General features: G+C 42.0%; 2 protein-coding genes across 2 annotated transcripts; both read right to left on the reverse strand.

Annotated features, from left to right (window-relative positions):
* Window positions 1-541: 541 nt before the first annotated feature.
* LOC5499800 (short-chain collagen C4) lies at window positions 542-4,403 on the reverse strand. Its single transcript, XM_048721924.1, has 7 exons — window positions 4,081-4,403; window positions 3,661-3,707; window positions 3,378-3,413; window positions 3,118-3,144; window positions 2,634-2,669; window positions 2,402-2,536; window positions 542-1,222 (listed from the first exon to the last, which is right to left on the reverse strand). The coding sequence occupies exons 1-7, from the start codon at window positions 4,386-4,388 to the stop codon at window positions 741-743; spliced, it is 1,071 nt and encodes a 356-aa protein (XP_048577881.1). The 5' UTR covers window positions 4,389-4,403; the 3' UTR covers window positions 542-740.
* A 6,213-nt stretch (window positions 4,404-10,616) lies between these two features.
* Window positions 10,617-15,667, reverse strand: LOC125559907 (short-chain collagen C4-like). Its single transcript, XM_048722141.1, has 7 exons — window positions 15,345-15,667; window positions 14,925-14,971; window positions 13,769-13,804; window positions 13,503-13,529; window positions 13,017-13,052; window positions 12,785-12,919; window positions 10,617-11,297 (listed from the first exon to the last, which is right to left on the reverse strand). The coding sequence occupies exons 1-7, from the start codon at window positions 15,650-15,652 to the stop codon at window positions 10,816-10,818; spliced, it is 1,071 nt and encodes a 356-aa protein (XP_048578098.1). The 5' UTR covers window positions 15,653-15,667; the 3' UTR covers window positions 10,617-10,815.
* Between the last annotated feature and the right edge of the window lie 9,547 nt (window positions 15,668-25,214).

Raw genomic sequence — 25,214 nt, forward strand, 5'->3', positions numbered from 1 at the left:
TTTGAGGGAGAGAAGGAAGAAAGAAAAGAGGTCCTTACAAACAAGGCACCAGAAGGCTTCTGATCTGGTGGACGAAATTTTTCAGTTGTGCGCTATGCTAATAACAGGGTTTTTTTTCAAATCATATTTGTTGCACAAATTGTTCTCCGTCCTACATCCACATCACCATTAAATCCAGGAGCACGTGCTCCTTCCCCCCCCCCCCCCCCATCATTACGAATGTGTTAAAAAAATTACAATTACCAGTAAGGGCGTGGCTGTGCCCCCCCAAAAGATTTCCAAGCCTATGTTACAGCTTTGAAATTCATATATCAAACGAAATAAACGGCTCCACTCTATTTGCGATTTCGCATGAAGAGACCATGGATGTGGTATTTTCAAATATTATTAAAATGAAAAGGATCAAGACAAACCCATGAGTATCTCAAATCTGTGTATACCAGCCAAAAGTAACAAGCATTGTATGACATAGACCAACATCTGTTTAGTTTACCTTTTTTTTATATGTGTTCTAAGCAAACAAGACAGAATATATTTACAATTTCAATTTTTTAAAGATTTATTTTTTCATTAGACATACAACTGCTGTGAATAACAGCAGAGCACCGTATACTATAAACCCGATAACTTTTCTTTTATTATTATTCAATCAGTCATGCAACAGCTTGTGAGTGAACTAGACACATTGTTACCCTACACCTTACAAATATTTTATTATTCCATCAATCGTACAACTGGAATCACTTGGTGCAGACTACGCATGTCAGCTCATACCCATCTACATACGGGGCACACGGTAGTGACCCACACCTCCCCTCCACGGGGTACAGCAGGGCTCCGTTATGGTTAGGGCTAGTACCCGGGACATACTCGGCATCGTGATCCACGCACACGAACTGACTTGAGTGCTTGTGAAAGGCGTGTGACGTCATCAGGTAGCCGTAGTACTCGCGGGACCATCCCGCGGGACAGCGGGCGACTGCGGGTATCATGAGCTGGGTGCTGCGGGACGGGACGTAACACACGGCGCACGGGACATCGTGGTCATAAAGGGCTTTTCCACGTGTGAAGGGGCTGCGGTCATGGACTTTATACTCGGCGCCGTACATGTAGCCGCTGTGCTGATGTCCCGGGGTGAAGTTTATGTACTGGGGGGTCTCGGGGAGACACACGTACTCTGCCGCACCTCCAGGGTGATCATGCCACTCCCCGCCGACACGCCCTTTAAGGAAAGGTATATGAGACAAAAGACAGCGGCGTAGCCAGAATTTTTAACACGAGGGGGCCCAAAAGGCCTTTTCAAGGCATTGTCTCCTCATACATTTACTGTATTTTTGGCTGCTAGAAGGGGGGGGGGGCGTGCCCCCTTGGCCACCCCCCCCCCCGAGTACGAAAAAATCTGTTACCTCTCATCAAATTTGCAGCCCCTTATGGCGTATACGGTAACTACCTAGGATCGTTATGATCATAACGCACTCGTTATTTTTCCCCCTTTTTGGTACCCATGACTAGTATCCTTTTGTCACGCTAGACATTTTCCATATAATCAAATATTCAGTCAAAGTGAGTAGTTTTAGAATCAATAAAAACAAATTAGTGGTCAGGTTTCTTTAGTTTCAAGATTTTGTGGTTATTGGGATAAGGATAAGTAGTTTCATGATTTAGCGGTTATTAGGGTAGTCATATAGTAGATAAGATAGGAGACCTTGACTTGATTTTATTAGATATGTTATCATGAGCCTTTAGAAAGCATCATTGGTAAATGATATGGTATCGGGAAAATACCACTGTTTTGACATCTCTTTTTATAATTTGTACCCGCGGAAAACTTGAATTTAGTAACAGGAAACCAAGAACACCTGGAGCCGTGCGTAAGAAAAATAAGAGGCGACAGCCACTTGTTTTATCGAGTATTTCTTAATTCTCGTATTTCGCCCCTACTAGACCTAAAAACATCATCACACGATAAGCCTCATAAATAGCCGGACTTAGGCGTCCCGGTATAAAAAGATATTCATTGCGTGTGTGCTCCCGATGCCAAAAATAGTTATTGTCTTTATAACGGATTAAGGGATTAGGTCATATTTAACCTATAACTGATAAAGGTAACAAAAGTTAATAAAACTATAAAATTACAGCACGGACGCGGTTTGCCCTTGTGGTCTAGTTCCAAACAAAATAAGTTTAAAAAAACACGTGTGAGAAGGAAAAACAACTTGCACAGCTGGAACTCAGAAGGACAGGCCGCTCTGAGTAGAGCATATAAAAAGGGAAAGGTTTTAGTGCAAGATATATCAGCTTTTACTACCCTGTTGTCGAGGAGAATAAAACTGGTACTTCCCGCCAAGCGGTCAGCTAGTCCTTTCTCCATCATCCCCTCGCAACTATACACGTATCCTACCTTTGTAGACGAGCAGCGCGGAGCCTGGGCACGAGGTCTTCCCCCATCGCACGTACTGTACACCAGAGGACCCCCTGGGACCGGGGGGACCCCTCGCACCAGTCCCTCCCTGAGCACCGGGCGCTCCCTTTGGACCTCGATGATCACGATTTCAAAAATGAAATTATATGATAAACAAATTGATTTTAAACGAATTTAAATAAAAATAGATTTGTCTTTTGTTAATACTCACCATTCAGTCCTGGTTTTCCGTCCTTTCCGTCTCTCCCTATGAATGATGGGTAATTCAAAATGTTCTGTGACAGTTGATATTATATTATTTTTAACCAATTTTTAGCCAGGATATCCCCTTCAGAATTGCTGATAAAAAAAACGATGCCATTGATTGATATGTCAAAAACAAAAATAACTGTTTTTCATAAAAGGTTAAAAACACAAATCGCCTTTTACGAGAAGCCGAAGAAACATAATACAATGCAATTGTATATTTTGTAAATAATATTTTCTTTTTTTGCGTGTAGAAAATAAAAATATATTTGATGATGATGATATATTTAAAAATGATATATAATGATGATCATGTTATTAGGCATATTTCATATTTAAAAATGTACTTCCTTTTTTCAAAATCTGAAGTGTTCAATAAAATCTTAAAATGTTCCTTTTTGTTAAAATAAGAAATTTCTTCTACAAAAAAATAATAATAAATGGTTTACCTGGTTTTCCATCACGACCATCTCTACCTAAAAGATAAATTAATAATTAATAATTTTCAAATCGAAAAACCCTCTTAAGATACAAAAACGAGCAACGAGAATGCAGGCAACCGAAGCGACCCAGAAAACAGTCCCTCCCTGAGCAGCTGGCGCTGCCTTTAGACCTCCAAGATCACGACGCTAAGAAAAATAGAATTAAATGATAAATAAATTCATTTTAAACAAATTTAACAAAAGACTTGTCTTGTTTTAGTACTTACCGTTCAGACCCGGTTTCCCGTCCTTTCCGTCTCTCCCTATGATGATGATGATGGAAAATTCAACATGTTCAGTGACTGCTGATATTATTTTATTATGTACTGATGTATGTGTTATTGATTATGTAATATGTTATGTATTGATAGTCACCTCGATGCCGTTGGAGTTATGTATTGATAGTCACCCCGGCATTGGGAGTTATGTATTGATAGTCGCCTCGAAGCCATGGGAGTTATGTATTGATAGTCACCTCGAAGTCATGGCCAGTTATGTATTGATACTCACCTCGAAGCCATGGGACTGTTGCTCCGCCTGAGAGAAGGGCTTTCATTCTGGCAAGAAAAATATAATTGTCAAATATCAAACAGAACAAGAAAAAAATTCTATTTATCATTACCACAATCACCAAGCAATTATGCCTAGGTTTAACAAGTTTTTAAAAGATTCCGTAAATAGCCACATAACAATTTAACTGAATAAGAAGCCAGCAACAATATATGAGCAAATTCGAAAGCAGCTTGGAGATGAATCACCCACGCGCTGTGATATCTCTGATTCCCTTTTTTATCAAAATCCAACAGGCTTTGACACATGCAGAAAATTCAATAAAAGAGTTTAACTCTGTAGGAGAAATTTATTAATATTGATACTAATGCTAAAAATATTACCAATTTTCCTAAAACGATTTGTTTTATGTACACTCACTCTTTCTCGATGCTTTCCAGTCTGTTATTGAGTTCTGCGTTGGTGGGAATGCCACGTCGCTCTAACTCATCAGCCTGTTCCCGAGTCCTCAGTCCCTGGTCCTCCATTCCATCTTTCTCAGCCACTAGTACGGTAGCACAGAGCGCCACAAACAACAGCACAGTGATACGAGTACACAGGGGCATCTTCATCACTCGGCGATAACCTCTCGACTGACTACTTGCAAGATATGCAAACCTCCTGTCAGTAGGAACTTTACGGTGAGTCTGACCTGTTCTTGTTTTTTGCTCCTTCTTATACCCGCCCATACTAATGAGCTAAAAACGACCTTGGCTTGAGAAACACAGCGACTCGCCACAAGAATTTTCATGTTAGTCGCTGCAATAGGGAATTCTTATACCCGCCTCACCCGCCCATACTAATGAGCTAAAAACGACCTTGGCTTGAGAAACACAGCGACTCGCCACAAGAATTTTCATGTTAGTCGCTGCAATAGGGACTATTTGATAGGATAATTCACAAGGTTACTAACATTGTCTGTCTTGGGAATTCATATATTAGCTAACTTAGCAAATTAACTTACTAGTACTAGTAAATGAAATTGGGGGCGAGAAAGTTTAGTGGTATTATTTTAAAATTTTATAGAATTTTAAAATTTTATAGATAAAAACATACTAGTAAACAAAATTTCGGGGCGAGAAAGCAATCCGACAACTCGCCCCGACATTTGGTTTACTAGTATAACAATAACTATACTATTAAATGAAATTACGGGGCGTAAAGCAAAAACGACAACTCGCCCCGAGATTTGGTTTACTAGTAGTAAGTAATTATAATACCGAGAAATTACGGGGCGTAAAGCAAAAACGACAACTCGCCCCGAGATTTGGTTTACTAGTAGTAAGTAATTATAATACCTATAAATTACGGGGCGACAAGCAAAAACGACAACTCGCCCCGAGATTTGGTTTACTAGTAGTAAGTAATTATAATACCTATAAATTACGGGGCGTAAAGCAAAAACGACAACTCGCCCCGAGATTTGGTTTACTAGTAGTAAGTAATTATAATACCTACAAATTACTGGGCGTAAAGCAAAAACGACAACTCGCCCCGAGATTTGGTTTACTAGTAGTAAGTAATTATAATACCTATAAATTACTGGGCGTAAAGCAAAAACGACAACTCGCCCCGAGATTTGGTTTACTAGTAGTAAGTAATCATAATACCTATAAATTACTGGGCGTAAAGCAAAAACGACAACTCGCCCCGAGATTTGGTTTACTAGTAGTAAGTAATTATAATACCTATAAATTACTGGGCGTAAAGCAAAAACGACAACTCGCCCCGAGATTTGGTTCACTAGTACCAAGAAATTACTGGGCGTAAAGCAAAAATGACAACACTCCCCGAGATTTGGTTTATTAGTACCAAGACATTACGGGGCGTAAAGCAAAAACGACAACACGCCCCGAGATTTGGTTTACTAGTAATAAGACGCGATCGCGTGAAGCCGTGCTTAGAGTACGCCGTGTAATACAACACTGGCTGTCCGGGCTCCATGACCCTCTTTAGTATTGGGTACGCCTTGCTTGTCCACCACGGGTCCGTCGCTCGCCGTCGGCCTTTGTCCTGAAGGTCTTCCTCGTTTACTGCGATGTATAATACACCTCCGTTCCGACATCTAATGGGACCTCTAGGGGAGGCTTTTCGGCTTTGAGAGGCACGCGCCTCAGCTTTATGGCGTCCTCAGGCGCAAGGCCAGTCATGCGAGTTTTCGTTGCGTTCATGTCCGAGATGACGATTGGCAGAGCAGTAACCCACTCGCGGTTTGTCTCGCCGGACGCAAGCTGCTTCGAGTACTGCGCACGAAATAGGCGCTGCGCCAGCCAGCGATGGAAAGACTCGGTGAAAGCTTGGCTCCTGTGGTGCCCAGGCTCAGCCCGTCGGACCTCCACCCCGTGGTCTGTTAGGAGCTTCGTGGTAGCACCCTTGAACTCTGGACATGGACTTTAGGCCATGTGAGAGGTCCCTCTTCATAGATGCCAGCGAGTTCGCGGGAGACGACGGCCGCGCTCTTAGTCCTCAGAGGGCGGGCGGCTTTATATCGTGAAGCAACGTCAACGACAGTCAGGGCATACACGAAGCGCCTCTTTCTTCGCTTACGTCTACTCTGGGGTGGCGGGCTCGACACTGTCCGCGGCTGCTACCTCGCGTTGGCTCCGCGCGTCAGCGCTTGCCGTTCCGGTGTCGGCACGACAGTCCACATGACGCGCTATGTGTAACGCCCCGGCGGCTAAAGCCATCAAACGATGTAGTCGGACACTAGGTCATTGTGAAGATCGACCACGCTGTCTATCGGCAGCGCCATGCCTACTAGCTTGGTCGTAAGCTTCAGAAAGCAGTCTACCAGGCCAGGGCCCATACATATCTCTCAATAATACCCCCAAAGCTCATACATACCCCTCAATAATACCCCCAAAGGCTCATACATACCCCTCAAAAATACCCCCACAGGTCCATACATACCCCTCAATAACACCCCCACAGGATCATACATACCTCTCAATAATACCCCCAAAGCTCATACATACCCCTCAATAACACCCCCACAGGATCATACATACCTCTCAATAATACCCCCACAAGACCATACATACCTCTCAATAATACTCCCACAGGCCTATACATACCTCTCAATAATACCCCCACAGGCTCATACATACCTCTCAATAATACCCCACAGGCCTATACATACCCCTCAATAATACCCCCACAAGACCATACATACCCCTCAATAATACCCACACAGGCCTATACATACCCCTCAATAACACCCCCACAGGATCATGCATACCTCTCAATAATACCCCCACAAGCCCATACATACCTCTCAATAATAGCCCCACAGGCTCATACATACCTCTCAATAATACCCCCACAGGCCTATACATACCTCTCAATAATACCCCCACAAGCCCATACATACCTCTCAATAATACCCCCACAGGCCTATACATACCTCTCAATAATACCCCCACAGGCTCATACATACCTCTCAATAATACCCCCACAGGCCCATACATACCTCTCAATAATACCCCCACAGGCCAATACATACCTCTCAATAATACCCCCACAGGCCCATACATACCTCTCAATAATACCCCCACAGGCCAATACAAACCCCTCAATAATACCCCAAAGGATCATACATACCCCTCAATAATACCCCAAATGATCATACATACCCCTCAATAATACCTCCAAAGGCCTACCTGCCTACATACCCCTCAATAATACCCCAAAGGCCAATACATACCTCTCAATAATACCCCCAAAGCTCATACATACCCCTCAATAACACCCCCCACAGGATCATACATACCACTCAATAATACACCCAAAGGCCTATACATACCCCTCAATAATACCCCAAAGGATCATACATACCCCTCAATAATACCTCCAAAGGCCTATACATACCTCTCAATAATACCCCAAAGGATCATACATACCCCTCAATAATACCCCAAAGGATCATACATACCCCTCAATAATACACCCAAAGGCCTATACATACCCCTCAATAATACCCCAAAGGATCATACATACCCCTCAATAATACCCCAAAGGATCATACATACCCCTCAATAATACACCCAAAGGCCTATACATACCCCTCAATAATACCCCAAAGGATCATACATACCCCTCAATAATACCTCCAAAGGCCTATACATACCTCTCAATAATACCCCAAAGGATCATACATACCCCTCAATAATACCTTAAAGGATCATACATACCCCTCAATAATACACCCAAAGGCCTATACATACCCCTCAATAATACCCCAAAGGATCATACATACCCCTCAATAATACCCCAAAGGATCATACATACCCCTCAATAATACACCCAAAGGCCTATACATACCTCTCAATAATACCCCAAAGGATCATACATACCCCTCAATAATACCTCCAAAGGCCTATACATACCTCTCAATAATACCCCAAAGGATCATACATACCCCTCAATAATACCCCAAAGGATCATACATACCCCTCAATAATACACCCAAAGGCCTATACATACCTCTCAATAATACCCCAAAGGATCATACATACCCCTCAATAATACCCCAAAGGCCTATACATACCCCTCAATAATACCCCCACAGGCCCATACATACCACTCAATAACACCCCAAAAGATCATAAATACCCCTCAATAATACCTCCAAAGGCTTATACATACCCCTCAATAATACCCCCCAAGGCCCATACATACCTCTCAATAATACCCCCAAAGGCCCATACATACCTCTCAATAATACCCCCACAGGCCTATGCATACCTCTCAATAATAGCCCCACAGGCCCATACATACCTCTCAATAATAGCCCCACAGGCCCATACATACCTCTCAATAATAGCCCCACAGGTCCATACATACATCTCAATAATACCCCCACAGGCCTATACATACCTCTCAATAATAACCCCACAGGCCTATACATACCCCTCAATAATACCCCCACAGGCCTATACATACCTCTCAATAATACCCCACAGGCCTATACATACCTCTCAATAATACCCTCACAGGCCTATACATACCCCTCAATAATACCCCCACAGGCCCATACATACCTCTAAATAATACCCTCACAGGCCTATACATACCTCTCAATAATACCCCCAAAGGCTCATACATACCTCTCAATAATACCCCCACAGGCCCATACATACCTCTCAATAATACCCCACAGGCTCATACATACCCCTCAATAATACCCGTACAGGCCTATACATACCTCTCAATAATACCCCCACAGGCCCATACATACCCCTCAATAATAGCCCCACAGGCCCATACATACCTCTCAATAATAGCCCCACAGGCCCATACATACGTCTAAATAATACCCCCACAGGCCTATACATACCTCTCAATAATACCCCCACAGGCCCATACATACCCCTCAATAATACCCCCAAAGGCTCATACATACCCCTCAAAAATACCCCCACAGGATCATACATACCTCTCAATAATACCCCCACAGGCTCATACATATCTCTCAATAATACCCCCACAAGACCATACATACCTCTCAATAATACCCCAACAGGCCTATACATACCTCTCAATAATACCCCAAAGGCTCATACATACCTCTCAATAATACCCCCACAGGCTCATACATATCTCTCAATAATACCCCCACAAGACCATACATACCTCTCAATAATACCCCAACAGGCCTATACATACCTCTCAATAATAATTACACAGGCCTATACATACCTCTCAATAATACCCCCACAGGCTCATACATACCTCTCAATAATACCCCCACAGGCCCATACATACCTCTCAATAATACCCCCACAGGCCCATACATACCTCTCAATAATACCCCCAAAGACCTATACATACCTCTCAATACGAGAATAAGAGTGTGCGCACTTCGTTATGTCACTAGTGTGCACCAGGCATTACTCAGAGTCATTTCCCATATCAATCAATGGTTGTCGTTTTTCTCAATTGTCTAAAAGAGTCTGGCGCGAGCGCGGGAAACCTTTTGATAATCTATAACGTTAGGGTCTTGGCTGGTTTCAAAATGACGGTCAGCATAATCGCTGTAAAACATTAATTCCTGTATGTCTACGTGGAAATTCTCTACGTGCACTGTTCAAAGAGAGGAAAACGAATGCAGCGGCGGACTCCCAAATATGGTATGTAATTCAAAATAAGGAATTGGCCGAGCAAGCGAGAAAAACTACAATTTTCAAAACAAAATTGTTTGATATGACTATGATTTTTAGTTCCAGCCAATCTCGTTCCCAGAGCCCACATACATGCTGCTGGTCAAAAGGTAAGAGACTTTGGAATGAGGTTGAGTTCCATTCCAACTACAATAATGATTGCGCATGTGCAGTGCCCAACTTGAAGACGGACTAGTAATCATTGGCTAAAGTTGCAGGGAGAGAAGGAAGAAAGTAAAGAGGACCTCACAAAGAAGGCACCAGAAGGCTTCTGTTCTGGTGGACGGAATTTTTCAGTTGTGCGCTATGCTAATAACAGGGTTTTTTTTTCAAATCATATTTGTTGCACAAATTGTTCTCCGTCCTACATCCACATCACCATTAAATCCAGGAGCACGTGCTCCTTCCCCCCCCCCCCCCCCCATCATTACAAATGTGTTCAAAAATTACAATTACCAGTAAGGGCGTGGCTGTGCCCCCCCAAAAGATTTCCAAGCCTATGTTACAGCTTTGAAATTCATATATCAAACGAAATAAACGGCTCCACTCTATTTGCGATTTCGCATGAAGAGACCATGGATGTGGTATTTTCAAATATTATTAAAATGAAAAGGATCAAGACAAACCCATGAGTATCTCAAATCTGTGTATACCAGCCAAAAGTAACAAGCATTGTATGACATAGACCAACATCTGTTTAGTTTACTTTTTTTATATGTGTTCTAAGCAAACAAGACAGAATATATTTACACTACACAATTTCAATTTTTTAAAGATTTATTTTTTCATTAGACATACAACTGCTGTGAATAACAGCAGAGCACCGTATACTATAAACCCGATAACTTTTCTTTTATTATTATTCAATCAGTCATGCAACAGCTTGTGAGTGAACTAGACACATTGTTACCCCACCCCTTACAAATATTTTATTATTCCATCAATCGTACAACTGGAATCACTTGGTGCAGACTACGCATGTCAGCTCATACCCATCTACATACGGGGCACACGGTAGTGACCCACACCTCCCCTCCACGGGGTACAGCAGTGCTCCGTTATGGTCAGGGCTAGTACCCGGGACATACTCGGCATCGTGATCCACGCACACGAACTGACTTGAGTGCTTGTGAAAGGCGTATGACGTCATCAGGTAGCCGTAGTACTCGCGGGACCATCCCGCGGGACAGCGGGCGACTGCGGGTATCATGAGCTGGGTGCTGCGGGACGGGACGTAACACACGGCGCACGGGACATCGTGGTCATGTAGGGCTTTTCCACGTGTGAAGGGGCTGCGGTCACTGACTTGATACTCGGCGCCGTACATGTAGCCGCTGATCTGATGTCCCGGGGTGAAGTTTATGTACTGGGGGGTCTCGGGGAGACACACGTACTCTGCCGCACCTCCAGGGTGATCAAGCCACTCCCCGCCGACACGCCCTTTAAGGAAAAGGTATATGAGACAAAAGACAGCGGCGTAGCCAGAATTTTTAACACGAGGGGGCCCAAAAGGCCTTTTCAAGGCATTGTCTCCTGTGTTTTAGATAATGTCTCATACATTTACTGCATATCAATATTTGGGTGACCTTAAAACTCGCTCGGACAATCTCTTGGAGGCCTGGGTCTAAGGGCTTTTCAAGGTTTGTGTGATAAAGATTTGACCAAGCGATAAAGTTTTTTTGACACATTTTTGCCTCGAGTCTCAAATTGACAGAAATCAGCATTTTTTACCATGTTTTCTGGAGATCAGGGAGCGGGAAAACTTTAGCTCTTCTAAATATGGGCATCAATGCCCATATAAGGCAACGCATACGAAGGACACTATCCGTGGGGAATATGTTTGATATGTATTTTTGGCTGCTAGAAGGGGGGGGCGTGCCCCCTTGGCCACCCACCCCCCCCCCCCCCCGAGTACGAAAAAATCTGTTACCTCCCATCAAAGGTGCAGCCCCTTATGGCTCATACGGTAACTACCTAGGACCGTTATGATCATAACGCACTCGTTATTTTTCCTCCTTTTTGGTACCCATGACTAGTATCCTTTTGTCACGCTAGACATTTTCCATATAATCAAATATTCAGTCAAAGTGAGTAGTTTTAGAATCAATAAAAACAAATTAGTGGTCAGGTTTCTTTAGTTTCAAGATTTTGTGGTTATTGGGATAAGGATAAGTAGTTTCATGATTTAGCGGTTATTAGGGTAGTCATATAGTAGAGAAGATAGGAGACCTTGACTTGATTTTATTAGATATGTTATCATGAGCCTTTAGAAAGCATCATTGGTAAATGATATGGTATCGGGAAAATACCACTGTTTTGACATCTCTTTTTATAATTTGTACCCGCGGAAAACTTGAATTTAGTAACAGGAAACCAAGAACACCTGGAGCCGTGCGTAAGAACAATAAGAGGCGACAGCCACTTGTTTTATCGATTATTTCTTAATTCTCGTATTTCGCCCCTACTAGACCTAAAAACATCATCACACGATAAGCCTCATAAATAGCCGGACTTAGGCGTCCCGGTATAAAAAGATATTCATTGCGTGTGTGCTCCCGATGCCAAAAATAAATATTGTCTTTATAACGGATTCAGGGATTAGGTCATATTTAACCTATAACTGATAAAGGTAACAAAGGTTAATAAAACTATAAAATTGCAGCACGGACGCGGTTTGCCCTTGTGGTCTAGTTCCAAACAAAATAAGTTTAAAAATACACGTGTGAGAAGGAAAAACAACTTGCACAGCTGGACCGCAGAAGGACAGGCCGCTCTGAGTAGAGCATATAAAAAGGGAAAGGTTTTAGAGCAAGATATATCAGCTTTTACTACCCTCTGTTGTCGAGGAGAATAAAACTGGTACTTCCCGCCAAGCGGTCAGCTAGTCCTTTCTCCATCATCCCCTCGCAACTATACACGTATCCTACCTTTGTAGACGAGCAGCGCGGAGCCTGGGCACGAGGTCTTCCCCCATCGCACGTACTGTACACCAGAGGACCCCCTGGGACCGGGGGGACCCCTCGCACCAGTCCCTCCCTGAGCACCGGGCGCTCCCTTTGGACCTTGATGATCACGATTTCAAAAATGAAATTATACGATAAACAAATTGATTTTAAACGAATTTAAATAAAAATGGATTTGTCTTTTGTTAGTACTCACCATTCAGTCCTGAATTTCCGTCCTTTCCGTCTCTCCCTATGAATGATGGGTAATTCAAAATGTTCAGTGACTGTTGATATTATATTATTTTTAACCAATTTTTAGCCAGGATATCCCCTTCAGCATTGCTGATAAAAAAAAAACGATGCCATTGATTGATATGTCAAAAACAAAAATAACTGTTTTTCATAAAAGGTTAAAAACACAAATCGCCTTTTACAAGAAGCCGAAGAAAAAAAATACAATGCAAATGTATATTTTCTAAATAATATTTTCTTTTTTTGCGTGTAGAAAATAAAAATATATTTGATGATGATGATATATTTAAAAATGATATATAATGATGATCATGTTATTAGGCATATTTCATATTTAAAAATGTACTTCCTTTTTTCAAAATCTGAAGTGTTCAATAAAATCTTAAAATGTTCCTTTTTGTTAAAATAAGAAATTTCTTCTACAAAAAAATAATAATAAATGGTTTACCTGGTTTTCCATCACGACCATCTCTACCTAAAAGATAAATTAATAATTAATAATTAATAATTTGAAATCGAAAAACCCTCTTAAGATACAAAAACGAGCAACGAGAATGCAGGTAACCGAAGCGACCCAGAAAACAGTCCCTCCCTGAGCAGCTGGCGCTGCCTTTAGACCTCCAAGATCACGACGTTAAGAAAAATAGAATAAAATGATAAATACATTCATTTTAAACAAATTTAACAAAAGACTTGTCTTGTTTTAGTACTTACCGTTCAGACCCGGTTTCCCGTCCTTTCCGTCTCTCCCTATGATGATGATGATGGAAAATTCAACATGGATGTTACTAAAACGGGGAGCGGGGAACAGGGATCTGGGAACGAGTGATCAGCGGTAGGGCACAGCGATGTAGCAACCTCATCTGCGTCTCTTTGGCTCTTCTTTCGTTAAAATGGATGGTAAGTGAAATCTCTGACTCTGTTTCTAAGAATTATGAATAATTCATGCGTGGTAGTTTAGTGCGAGCTGAAATCGCAAGCTGATGTTTTTCTTTTACAAGTTTAACAATGTCTGAGCTTGAGTCCAAGTCTGAGCTTGAGTCTGAGCTTGAGCTGTAATAAAGTGTACAGAAGAACCAATAAGATGGGGCCAGAAAAGTAATAACATTTTGCAATAGTCTAATTTAGTAAACAGTCAACTTGGTGTTAGAGGAAAGAAGGGTCATGGTCACGGAAAACAGCAGCTTTCAACATCTCATAAAAATACTGAAAATAGCACCTCAAATTTGTAAAGAGTGCTTTTCATCACTATGGGATGAGAATTTGAAGTCATGGCAATGTAGGATTGCAAAAATATCCACGGATTCAAAATATGTTTCCATAAATCTCTTTTCAAGTTTACCATTGCGATTTTAGCTCGCACTAAACTACCCAAGCAAACTGTTATCATATTATCCCTTTCAACATACCATTCACTTGACTTGATCTCTATCACATCTAAAATAAGAGAAACGTATTAGATTCGATTCAATGGGCGCATGAATTATTCATAATTCTTAGAAACAGAGTCAGAGATTTCACTTACCATCCATTTTAACGAGAGAAGAGCCAAAGAGACGCACGTGAGGTTGCTACATCGCTGTGCCCTACCGCTGATCACTCGTTCCCAGATCCCTGTTCCCCGCTCCACGTTTTAATAACACACATTCAACATGTTCAGTGACTGCTGATATTATTTTATTATGTACTGATGTATGTGTTATTGATTATGTAATATGTTATGCATTGATAGTCACCTCGATGCCGTTGGAGTTATGTATTGATAGTCACCCCGGCATTGGGAGTTATGTATTGATAGTCGCCTCGAAGCCATGGGAGTTATGTATTGATAGTCACCTAGAAGTCATGGGAGTTATGTATTGATACTCACCTCGAAGCCATGGGACTGTTGCTCCGCCTGAGAGAAGGGCTTTCATTCTGGCAAGAAAAATATAATTGTCAAATATCAAACAAAACAAGAAAAAATTTCTATTTATCATTACCACAATCACCAAGCAATTATGCCTAGGTTTAACAAGTTTTTAAAAGATTCCGTAAATAGCCACATAACAATTTAACTGAATTAGAAGCCAGCAACAATATATGAGCAAATTCGAAAGCAGCTAGGAGATGAATCCCCCACGCGCTGTGATGTCTCTGATTCCCTTTTTTATCAAAATCCAACAGGCTTTGACACATGCAGAAAATTCAATAAAAGAGTTTAACTCCGTAGGAGAAATTTATTAATATTGATACTAATGCTAAAAATATTACAAATTTTCCTAAAACGATTTGTTTTATGTACACTCACTCTTTCTCGATGCTTTCCAGTCTGTTATTGAGTTCTGCGTTGGTGGGAATGCCACGTCGCTCTAACTCATCAGCCTGTTCCCGAGTCCTCAGTCCCTGGTCCTCCATTCCATCTTTCTCAGCCACTAGTACGGTAGCACAGAGCGCCACAAACAACAGCACAGTGATACGAGTACACAGGGGCATCTTCATCACTCGGCGATAACCTCTCGACTGACTACTTGCAAGATATTCAAACCTCCTGTCAGTAGGAACTTTACGGTGATTCTGACCTGTTCTTGTTTTTTGCTCCTTCTTATACCCGCCCATACTAATGAGCTAATAACGACCTTGGCTTGAGAAACACAGCGACTCGCCACAAGAATTTTCATGTTAGTCGCTGCAATAGGGACTTCTTATACCCGCCTCACCCGCCCATACTAATGAGCTAAAAACGACCTTGGCTTGAGAAACACAGCGACTCGCCACAAGAATTTTCATGTTAGTCGCTGCAATAGGGACTTCTTATACCCGCCTCACCCGCCCATACTAATGAGCTAAAAACGACCTTGGCTTGAGAAACACAGCGACTCGCCACAAGAATTTTCATGTTAGTCGCTGCAATAGGGACTTCTTATACCCGCCTCACCCGCCCATACTAATGAGCTAAAAACGACCTTGGCTTGAGAAACACAGCGACTCGCCACAAGAATTTTCATGTTAGTCGCTGCAATAGGGACTATTTGATAGGATAATTCACAAGGTTACTAACATTGTCTGTCTTGGGAATTCATATATTAGCTAACTTAGCAAATTAACTTACTAGTACTAGTAAATGAAATTGGGGGCGAGAAAGTTTAGTGGTATTATTTTAAAATTTTATAGAATTTTAAAATTTTATAGATAAAAACATACTAGTAAACAAAATTTCGGGGCGAGAAAGCAATCCGACAACTCGCCCCGACATTTGGTTTACAATAACTATACTATAACTATACTATTAAATGAAATTACGGGGCGAAAAGCAAAAACGACAACTCGCCCCGAGATTTGGTTTACTAGTAGTAAGTAATTATAATACCGAGAAATTACGGGGCGTAAAGCAAAAACGACAACTCGCCCCGAGATTTGGTTTCTAGTAGTAAGTAATTATAATACCTATAAATTACGGGGCGTAAAGCAAAAACGACAACTCGCCCCGAGATTTGGTTTACTAGTAGTAAGTAATTATAATACCTATAAATTACTGGGCGTAAAGCAAAAACGACAACTCGCCCCGAGATTTGGTTTACTAGTAGTAAGTAATTATAATACCTATAAATTACTGGGCGTAAAGCAAAAACGACAACTCGCCCCGGGATTTGGTTTACTAGTAGTAAGTAATCATAATACCTATAAATTACGGGGCGTAAAGCAAAAACGACAACTCGCCCCGAGATTTGGTTTACTAGTAGTAAGTAATTATAATACCTATAAATTACTGGGCGTAAAGCAAAAACGACAACTCGCCCCGAGATTTGGTTTACTAGTACCAAGAAATTACTGGGCGTAAAGCAAAAATGACAACACTCCCCGAGATTTGGTTTATTAGTACCAAGACATTACGGGGCGTAAAGCAAAAACGACAACACGCCCCGAGATTTGGTTTACTAGTAATAAGACGCGATCGCGTGAAGCCGTGCTTAGAGTACGCCGTGTAATACAACACTGGCTGTCCGGGCTCCATGACCCTCTTTAGTATTGGGTATGCCTTGCTTGTCCACCACGGGTCCGTCGCTCGCCGTCGGCCTTTGTCCTGAAGGTCTTCCTCGTTTACGGCGATGTATAATACACATCCGTTCCGACATCTAAGGGGACCTCTAGGGGAGGCTTTTCGGCTTTGAGAGGCACGCGCCTCAGCTTTATGGCGTCCTCAGGCGCAAGGCCAGTCATGCGAGTCTTCGTTGCGTTCATGTCCGAGATGACGATTGGCAGAGCAGTAACCCACTCGCGGTTTGTCTCGCCGGACGCAAGCTCCTTCGCGTACTGCGCACGAAATAGGCGCTGCGCCAGCCAGCGATGGAAAGACTCGGTGAAAGCTTGGCTCCTGTGGTGCCCAGGCTCAGCCCGTCGGACCTCCACCCCGTGGTCTGTTAGGAGCTTCGTGGTAGCACCCTTGAACTCTGGACATGGACTTTAGGCCATGTGAGAGGTCCCTCTTCATAGATGCCAGCGAGTTCGCGGGAGACGACGGCCGCGCTCTTAGTCCTCAGTGGGCGGGCGGCTTTATATCGTGAAGCAACGTCAACGACAGTCAGGGCATACACGAAGCGCCTCTTTCTTCGCTTACGTCTACTCTGGGGTGGCGGGCTCGACACTGTCCGCGGCTGCTACCTCGCGTTGGCTCCGCGCGTCAGCGCTTGCCGTTCCGGTGTCGGCACGACAGTCCACATGACGCGCTATGTGTAACGCCCCGGCGGCTAAAGCCATCAAACGGCCGCGGCGTAGGGCCAGGCTTCCGCACAATGTGCGGAGCTCGTTGTTGACGATGTAGTCGGACACTAGGTCATTGTGAAGATTGACCACGCTGTCTATCGGCAGCGCCATGCCTACTAGCTTGGTCGTAAGCTTCAGAAAGCAGTCTACCAGGCCAGGGCCCATACATACCTCTCAATAATACCCCCAAAGCTCATACATACCCCTCAATAACACCCCCACAGGATCATACATACCACTCAATAATACCCCCACAGGTCCATACATACCTCTCAATAATACCCCCAAAGGCTCATACATACCTCTCAATAATACCCCCACAGGCCTATACATACCTCTCAATAATACCCCCAAAGGCTCATACATACCCCTCAAAAATACCCCCACAGGCCTATACATACCTCTCAATAACACCCCCACAGGCCAATACATACCTCTCAATAATACACCCCACAGGCCTATACATACCTCTCAATAATACCCCCACAGGCCTATACATACCCCTCAATAATAACCCCACAGGTCTATACATACCTCTCAATAATACCCCCAAAGGCCTATACATACCTCTCAATAATACCCCCAAAGGCCTATACATACCTCTCAATAATACCCCCACAGGCCCATACATACCTCTCAATAATACCCCCACAGGCCTATACATACCCTTCAATAATAACCCCACAGGCCTATACATACCTCTCAATAATACCCCCACAGGCCTATACATACCCCTCAATAATAACCCCACAGGCCTATACATACCTCTCAATAATACCCCCAAAGGCCTATACATACCTCTCAATAATACACCAAAAGGCCCATACATACCACTCAAAAATACCCCCAAAGGCCTATACATACCTCTCAATAATACACCAAAAGGCCCATACATACCACTCAAAAATACCCCCACAGGCCTATACATACCTCTCAATAATAACCCCACAGGCCTATACATACCTCTCAATAATACCCCCAAAGGCCCATACATACCCCTCAAAAATACCCCCACAGGCCCATACATACCCCTCAATAATACCCCCACAGGCTCATACATACCTCTCAATAATACCCCCACAGGCCCATACATACCTCTCAATAATACCCCCAAAGCTCATACATACCCCTCAATAATACCCCCACAGGTCCATACATACCTCTCAATAATACCCCCAAAGGCTCATACATACCTCTCAATAACACCCCCACAGACCCATACATACCTCTCAATAATACCCCCAAAGGCTCATACATACCTCTCAATAATACCCCCAAAGGCTCATAGATACCCCTCAATAATACCCCCAAAGGCTCATACATACCCCTCAATAATACCCCCAAAGGCTCATACATACCCCTCAAAAATACCCCCAAAGCCCCATACATACCTCTCAATAATACCCCCACAGGCCTATACATACCTCTCAATAATACCCCCACAAGCCCATACATACCTCTCAATAATACCCCAAAGGCTCATACATACCTCTCAATAATACCCCCAAAGGCTCATACATACCTCTCAATAATACCCCCAAAGGCTCATAGATACCCCTCAATAATACCCCCAAAGGCTCATACATACCCCTCAATAATACCCCCAAAGGCTCATACATACCCCTCAAAAATACCCCCACAGGTCCATACATACCCCTCAATAATACCCCCAAAGGCTCATACATACCTCTCAATAATACCCCCAAAGGCTCATACATACCTCTCAATAATACCCCCAAAGGCTCATACATACCCCTCAAAAATACCCCCACAGGTCCATACATACCTCTCAATAATACCCCCAAAGGCTCATACATACCTCTCAATAATACCCCCAAAGGCTCATAGATACCCCTCAATAATACCCCCAAAGGCTCATACATACCCCTCAATAATACCCCCAAAGGCTCATACATACCCCTCAAAAATACCCCCACAGGTCCATACATACCCCTCAATAATACCCCCAAAGGCTCATACATACCTCTCAATAATACCCCCAAAGGCTCATAGATACCCCTCAATAATACCCCCAAAGGCTCATACATACCCCTCAATAATACCCCCAAAGGCTCATACATACCCCTCAAAAATACCCCCACAGGTCCATACATACCCCTCAATAATACCCCCAAAGGCTCATACATACCTCTCAATAATACCCCCACAGGCCCATACATACCTCTCAATAATACCCCCACAGGCCCATACATACCTCTCAATAATAATACACCAAAAGGCTCATACATACCTCTCAATAATAATACACCAAAAGGCCCATACATACCTCTCAATAATACACCCACAGACTAGTACATACCTCTCAATAATAATACACCAAAAGGCCCATACATACCTCTCAATAATACACCCACAGACTAGTACATACCTCTCAATAGTTCGTTATGTCACTAGTGTGCACCAGGCATTACTCAGAGTCATTTCCCATATCAATCAATGGTTGTCGTTTTTCTCAATTGTCTAAAAGAGCCTGGCGCGAGCGCGGGAAACCTTTTGATAATCTATAACGTTAGGGTCTTGGCTGGTTTCAAAATGACGGTCAGCATAATCGCTGTAAAACATTAATTCCTGTATGTCTACGTGTAAATTCTCGACGTGCACTGTTCAAAGAGAGAAAAACGAATGAAGCGGCGGACTCCCAAATATGGTATGTAATTCAAAATAAGGAATTGGCTGAGCAAGCGAGAAAAACTACAATTTTTAAAACAAAATTGTTTGATATGACTATGATTTTTATTTCCAGCCAATCTCGTTCCCAGAGCCCACATACATGCTGCTGGTCAAAAGGTAAAAGACTTTGGAATGAGGTTGAGTTCCATTTTAACTGCAATAATGATTGCGCATGTGCAGTGCCCAACTTGAAGACGGACTCGTAATCATTGGCTAAAGTTTGAGGGAGAAAAGGAAGAAAGAAAAGAGGACCTTACAAACAAGGCACCAGAAGGCTTCTGATCTGGTGGACGAAATTTTTCAGTTGTGCGCTATGCTAATAACAGGGTTTTTTTCAAATCATATTTGTTGCACAAATTGTTCTCCGTCCTACATCCACATCACCATTAAATCCAGGAGCACGTGCTCCTTTCCCCCCCCCCCCCATCATTACGAATGTGTTAAAAAAATTACAATTACCGGTAAGGGCGTGGCTGTGCCCCCCCAAAAGATTTCCAAGCCTATGTTACAGCTTTGAAATTCATATATCAAACGAAATAAACGGCTCCACTCTTTTTGCGATTTCGCATGAAAAGACCATGGATGTGGTATTTTCAAATATTATTAAAATGAAAAGGATCAAGACAAACCCATGAGTATCTCAAATCTGTGTATACCAGCCAAAAGTAACAAGCATTGTATGACATAGACCAACATCTGTTTAGTTTACCTTTTTTTTATATGTGTTCTAAGCAAACAAGACAGAATATATTTACACTACACAATTTCAATTTTTTAAAGATTTATTTTTTCATTAGACATACAACTGCTGTGAATAACAGCAGAGCACCGTATACTATAAACCCGATAACTTTTCTTTTATTATTATTCAATCAGTCATGCAACAGCTTGTGAGTGAACTAGACACATTGTTACCCTATACCTTACAAATATTTTATTATTCCATCAATCGTACAACTGGAATCACTTGGTGCAGACTACGCATGTCAGCTCATACCCATCTACATACGGGGCACACGGTAGTGACCCACACCTCCCCTCCACGGGGAACAGCAGGGCTCCGTTATGGTTAGGGCTAGTACCCGGGACATACTCGGCATCGTGATCCACGCACACGAACTGACTTGAGTGCTTGTGACCGGCGAGTGACGTCATCAGGTAGCCGTAGTACTCGCGGGACCATCCCGCGGGACAGCGGGCGACTGCGGGTATCATGAGCTGGGTGCTGCCGAGATTTGGTTTACTAGTAGTAAGTAATTATAATACTTTTAAATTACGGGGTGTAAAGCAAAAACGACAACTCGCCCCTAGATTTGGTTTACTAGTAGTAAGTAATTATAATACCGGGAAATTACGGGGCGTAAAGCAAAAACGACAACTCGCCCCGAGATTTGGTTTACTAGTAGTAAGTAATTATAATACTTTTAAATTACGGGGTGTAAAGCAAAAACGACAACTCGCCCCTAGATTTGGTTTACTAGTAGTAAGTAATTATAATACTTATAAATTACGGGGCGTAAAGCAAAAACGACAACTCGCCCCGTAATTTATCGGTACTAATAAACCAAATCTCGGGGCGAGTTGTCGTTTTTGATTTTTCGGTATTATAATTACTTACTACTAGTAAACCAAATCTCGGGGCGAGTTGTCGTTTTTGCTTTACGCCCCGTAATTTATAAGTATTATAATTACTTACTACTAGTAAACCAAATCTCGGGGCGTGTTGTCGTTTTTGCTTTACGCCCCGTAATTTCTTGGTACTAGTAAACCAAATCTCGGGGCGTGTTGTCGTTTTTGCTTTACCCCCCGTAATTTATAAGTATTATAATTACTTACTACTAGTAAACCAAATCTCGGGGCGTGTTGTCGTTTTTGCTTTACGCCCCATATGTTATAAGTATTATAATTACTTACTACTAGTAAACCAAATCTCGGGGCGAGTTGTCGTTTTTGCTTTACGCCCCGTAATTTCTCAGTATTATAATTACTGACTACTAGTAAACCAAATCTCGGGGCGAGTTGTCGTTTTTGCTTTACGCCCCGTTATTTTTTCGGTATTATAATAACTTAGTACTAGTAAACCAAATCTCGGGGCGAGTTGTCGTTTTTGCTTTACGCCCCGTTATTTTTTCGGTATTATAATTACTTAGTACTAGTAAACCAAATCTCGGGGCGAGTTGTCGTTTTTGCTTTACGCCCCGTAATTTCTCGGTATAATTTTTTATTATACTAGTAAACCAAATCTCGGGGCGTGTTGTCAGATTGCTTTCTCGCCCCGAAATTTTGTTTACTAGTATGTTTTTATCTATAAAATTTTAAAATTCTATAAAATTTCAAAATAATACCATTAAACTTTCTCGCCCCCAATTTCATTTACCAGTACTAGTAAGTTAATTTGCTAAGTTAGCTAATATATGAATTCCCCTTTCTGTGAGTATATTTGCCAATCTTGTTTACTTAAGACAGACTTGTTTTCTTCTTCCGGGTTATTTTACATGATCTCTTTTCATTCCTATCGAGTTGGCAAAACAACAACACGCAACCCGCGGGGGAGTAGGACAAAATAAAAGGAGCAGATCCTCACGCGCAGTGGTGGGGTGGTGGTCACTAAAAATAGCCGGATTCGGAATCGACATGGCGCGCGGGTAATACCAAAGTGTCCCTCTCTTATCTTATGCTCTCTTGGTTGGATTTATAGCGTAAACATTCCCGTACTTGCTAAACCCTAAAAGTGGTATAATTATGTCGTGGTTTAGAGTGAAACGCCCGAAATGTAACGGAGTGTACAGAGTTAATAATAATTCTGGTTTCTTAAATTTCTGTTGTTTTATGCAGTTGCTTTCCGTGTTACCGTAGCCCGAGTAACCATAGTAGGGACTTCAAGATACGAGTACCAGTACGGCTACGAGTACGGCGACGGTAGAAAACAACGGAATTTACTTGAGAATTGAAAGGCTGCACCTGAAAATGCGTTCTGTCTGATAGATTTCCAACGGTTCTCCGCCAAAAGACGATGTAAAATTGTGTAGTTCCAGAAAATATCCATACCCCCCCCCCCCCTCCATCACCACCATTGAGGGGATTGGAGATTCCGTGGGGGGGGGGGGGGGGTTCAGACGCCCAGGAAATTCCCTGGGGGGGGGGGGGCGGAAATTCCCTATCCCCTTTACAGTTACTGTATTTATCTTTTTCCAGGGGGTTGGAAAATCCAGAGGGGTGTGGATCATACCTCCGACCCCCTCAATAGGGGGGAAGGGGGGGTATGGATATTTTCTGGGACTACACATTCCAAGTTTTACGGTCTGGCGAGTACGTGGTCGGTTGGAGTATAAATTCCCTTTTCCTTGTATCTCATTCTAGAAATAAAGCTTTACACTTAATTTCTGTCTGTTTCTGGATATAAAGTCTAGGTAATTTCATCGAAACTATTGTGGAATTTGCCGCCAAGCGTTAAAGTGTTATCTCGGTCACTCCGTCCGTAGCCGTTGTCGTATCTGAACATATACTTTATATTGTTTCTTTCAGGTTCTTCGTTGTTCTTACTTCACAAAATGCAAAATACATAATATAACGGATAAGATGTTTACTCGAATTTCGTTTTGGGATTTTAGGGTTTCATTTTGTAAAAAACGAGGAGAAAAAAACTCTCACACTAGGGTGAATATAATCAATATTTTTTATGCCTATTGGACAGCAAGGAGCAAGAAAGGATTTGACTCCAAACCTCCTTGGGCTAGAAGCATCCTAAATACAGGAGCCCCTATCGTCCTATGAAACCTGACAAACACAGGCCCTATCATCTAAGAAAGCATCCCAAACATCCCATCCCTCTTACTCGTGTGATGAATATTTTTCTGTCTGCCTAATCGTTTCACTTGTTTGACAATTTTTTTTACTCGTGTATAAATTTTTTACTTGTGTATGGTGGCCCAATGTTATAATAGTAAAACCAATCACAATACTGGAAATCAACTATAAAAAATATAAAATAAAACAAATTAAAATCCTAATTCCTTTATTTAATATTTATTTTCTATTTATTTTTTATTCTTTGAAAAAAAAATACAAAAAAAATATTGTGGCAAAAAAAGTTATTGACAAAAAAATGACAAACAGAAAATATTAATTGAAATTGAAAATCGACATTGAAAAACAACATTGAAACTAAACATTAAAAAACCAACATTGAAAATCAAAGGTAAATTTCACCAACATAGAAATTCGAAAATGAAAATGAATTCCGCGTTTTATCCACCTGGCCCATCGTTATAATAACCAAGGATAAGGACGATGGCCAAGTGTTATAATAGACCAGAACTCTTTGCGCACTTCCGATCACAGGTACTACATTTCACATCACTTCCATGTTCAGTGCTAAATTATTTTTAAAATAACTGCATGAAAAGTCAAATGGTACATTGCTGTTGATTTTTGCAAATATCATTTCAGATTCCTAAGTAATGAGCTGTATTCATATCAGCTATTTGAAAAGTAGATTGATCACAACCCCTGTGCAGTTAATTAGTTCAAATTGACTAGAAAACCTATTTAGTCCATTTGCAATAAGGGCCAATGTTGGTCAGTGTTTTGTACCAGCCACTTTGTCAAAAGGTGAATGAAATAAACCACTCTAACTTGTTTTCAAAGTTTCTGAATACTTTTAGTTTATTTTATTAGCCTGGTTTATTTTTTTATAACAAGTTTTTATTTGTAACTATTATCTATC

The sequence above is a fragment of the Nematostella vectensis genome, chromosome 14 (genome assembly GCF_932526225.1).
Source record: "Nematostella vectensis chromosome 14, jaNemVect1.1, whole genome shotgun sequence".
NCBI classification, from domain to species: Eukaryota; Metazoa; Cnidaria; class Anthozoa; order Actiniaria; family Edwardsiidae; genus Nematostella; species Nematostella vectensis.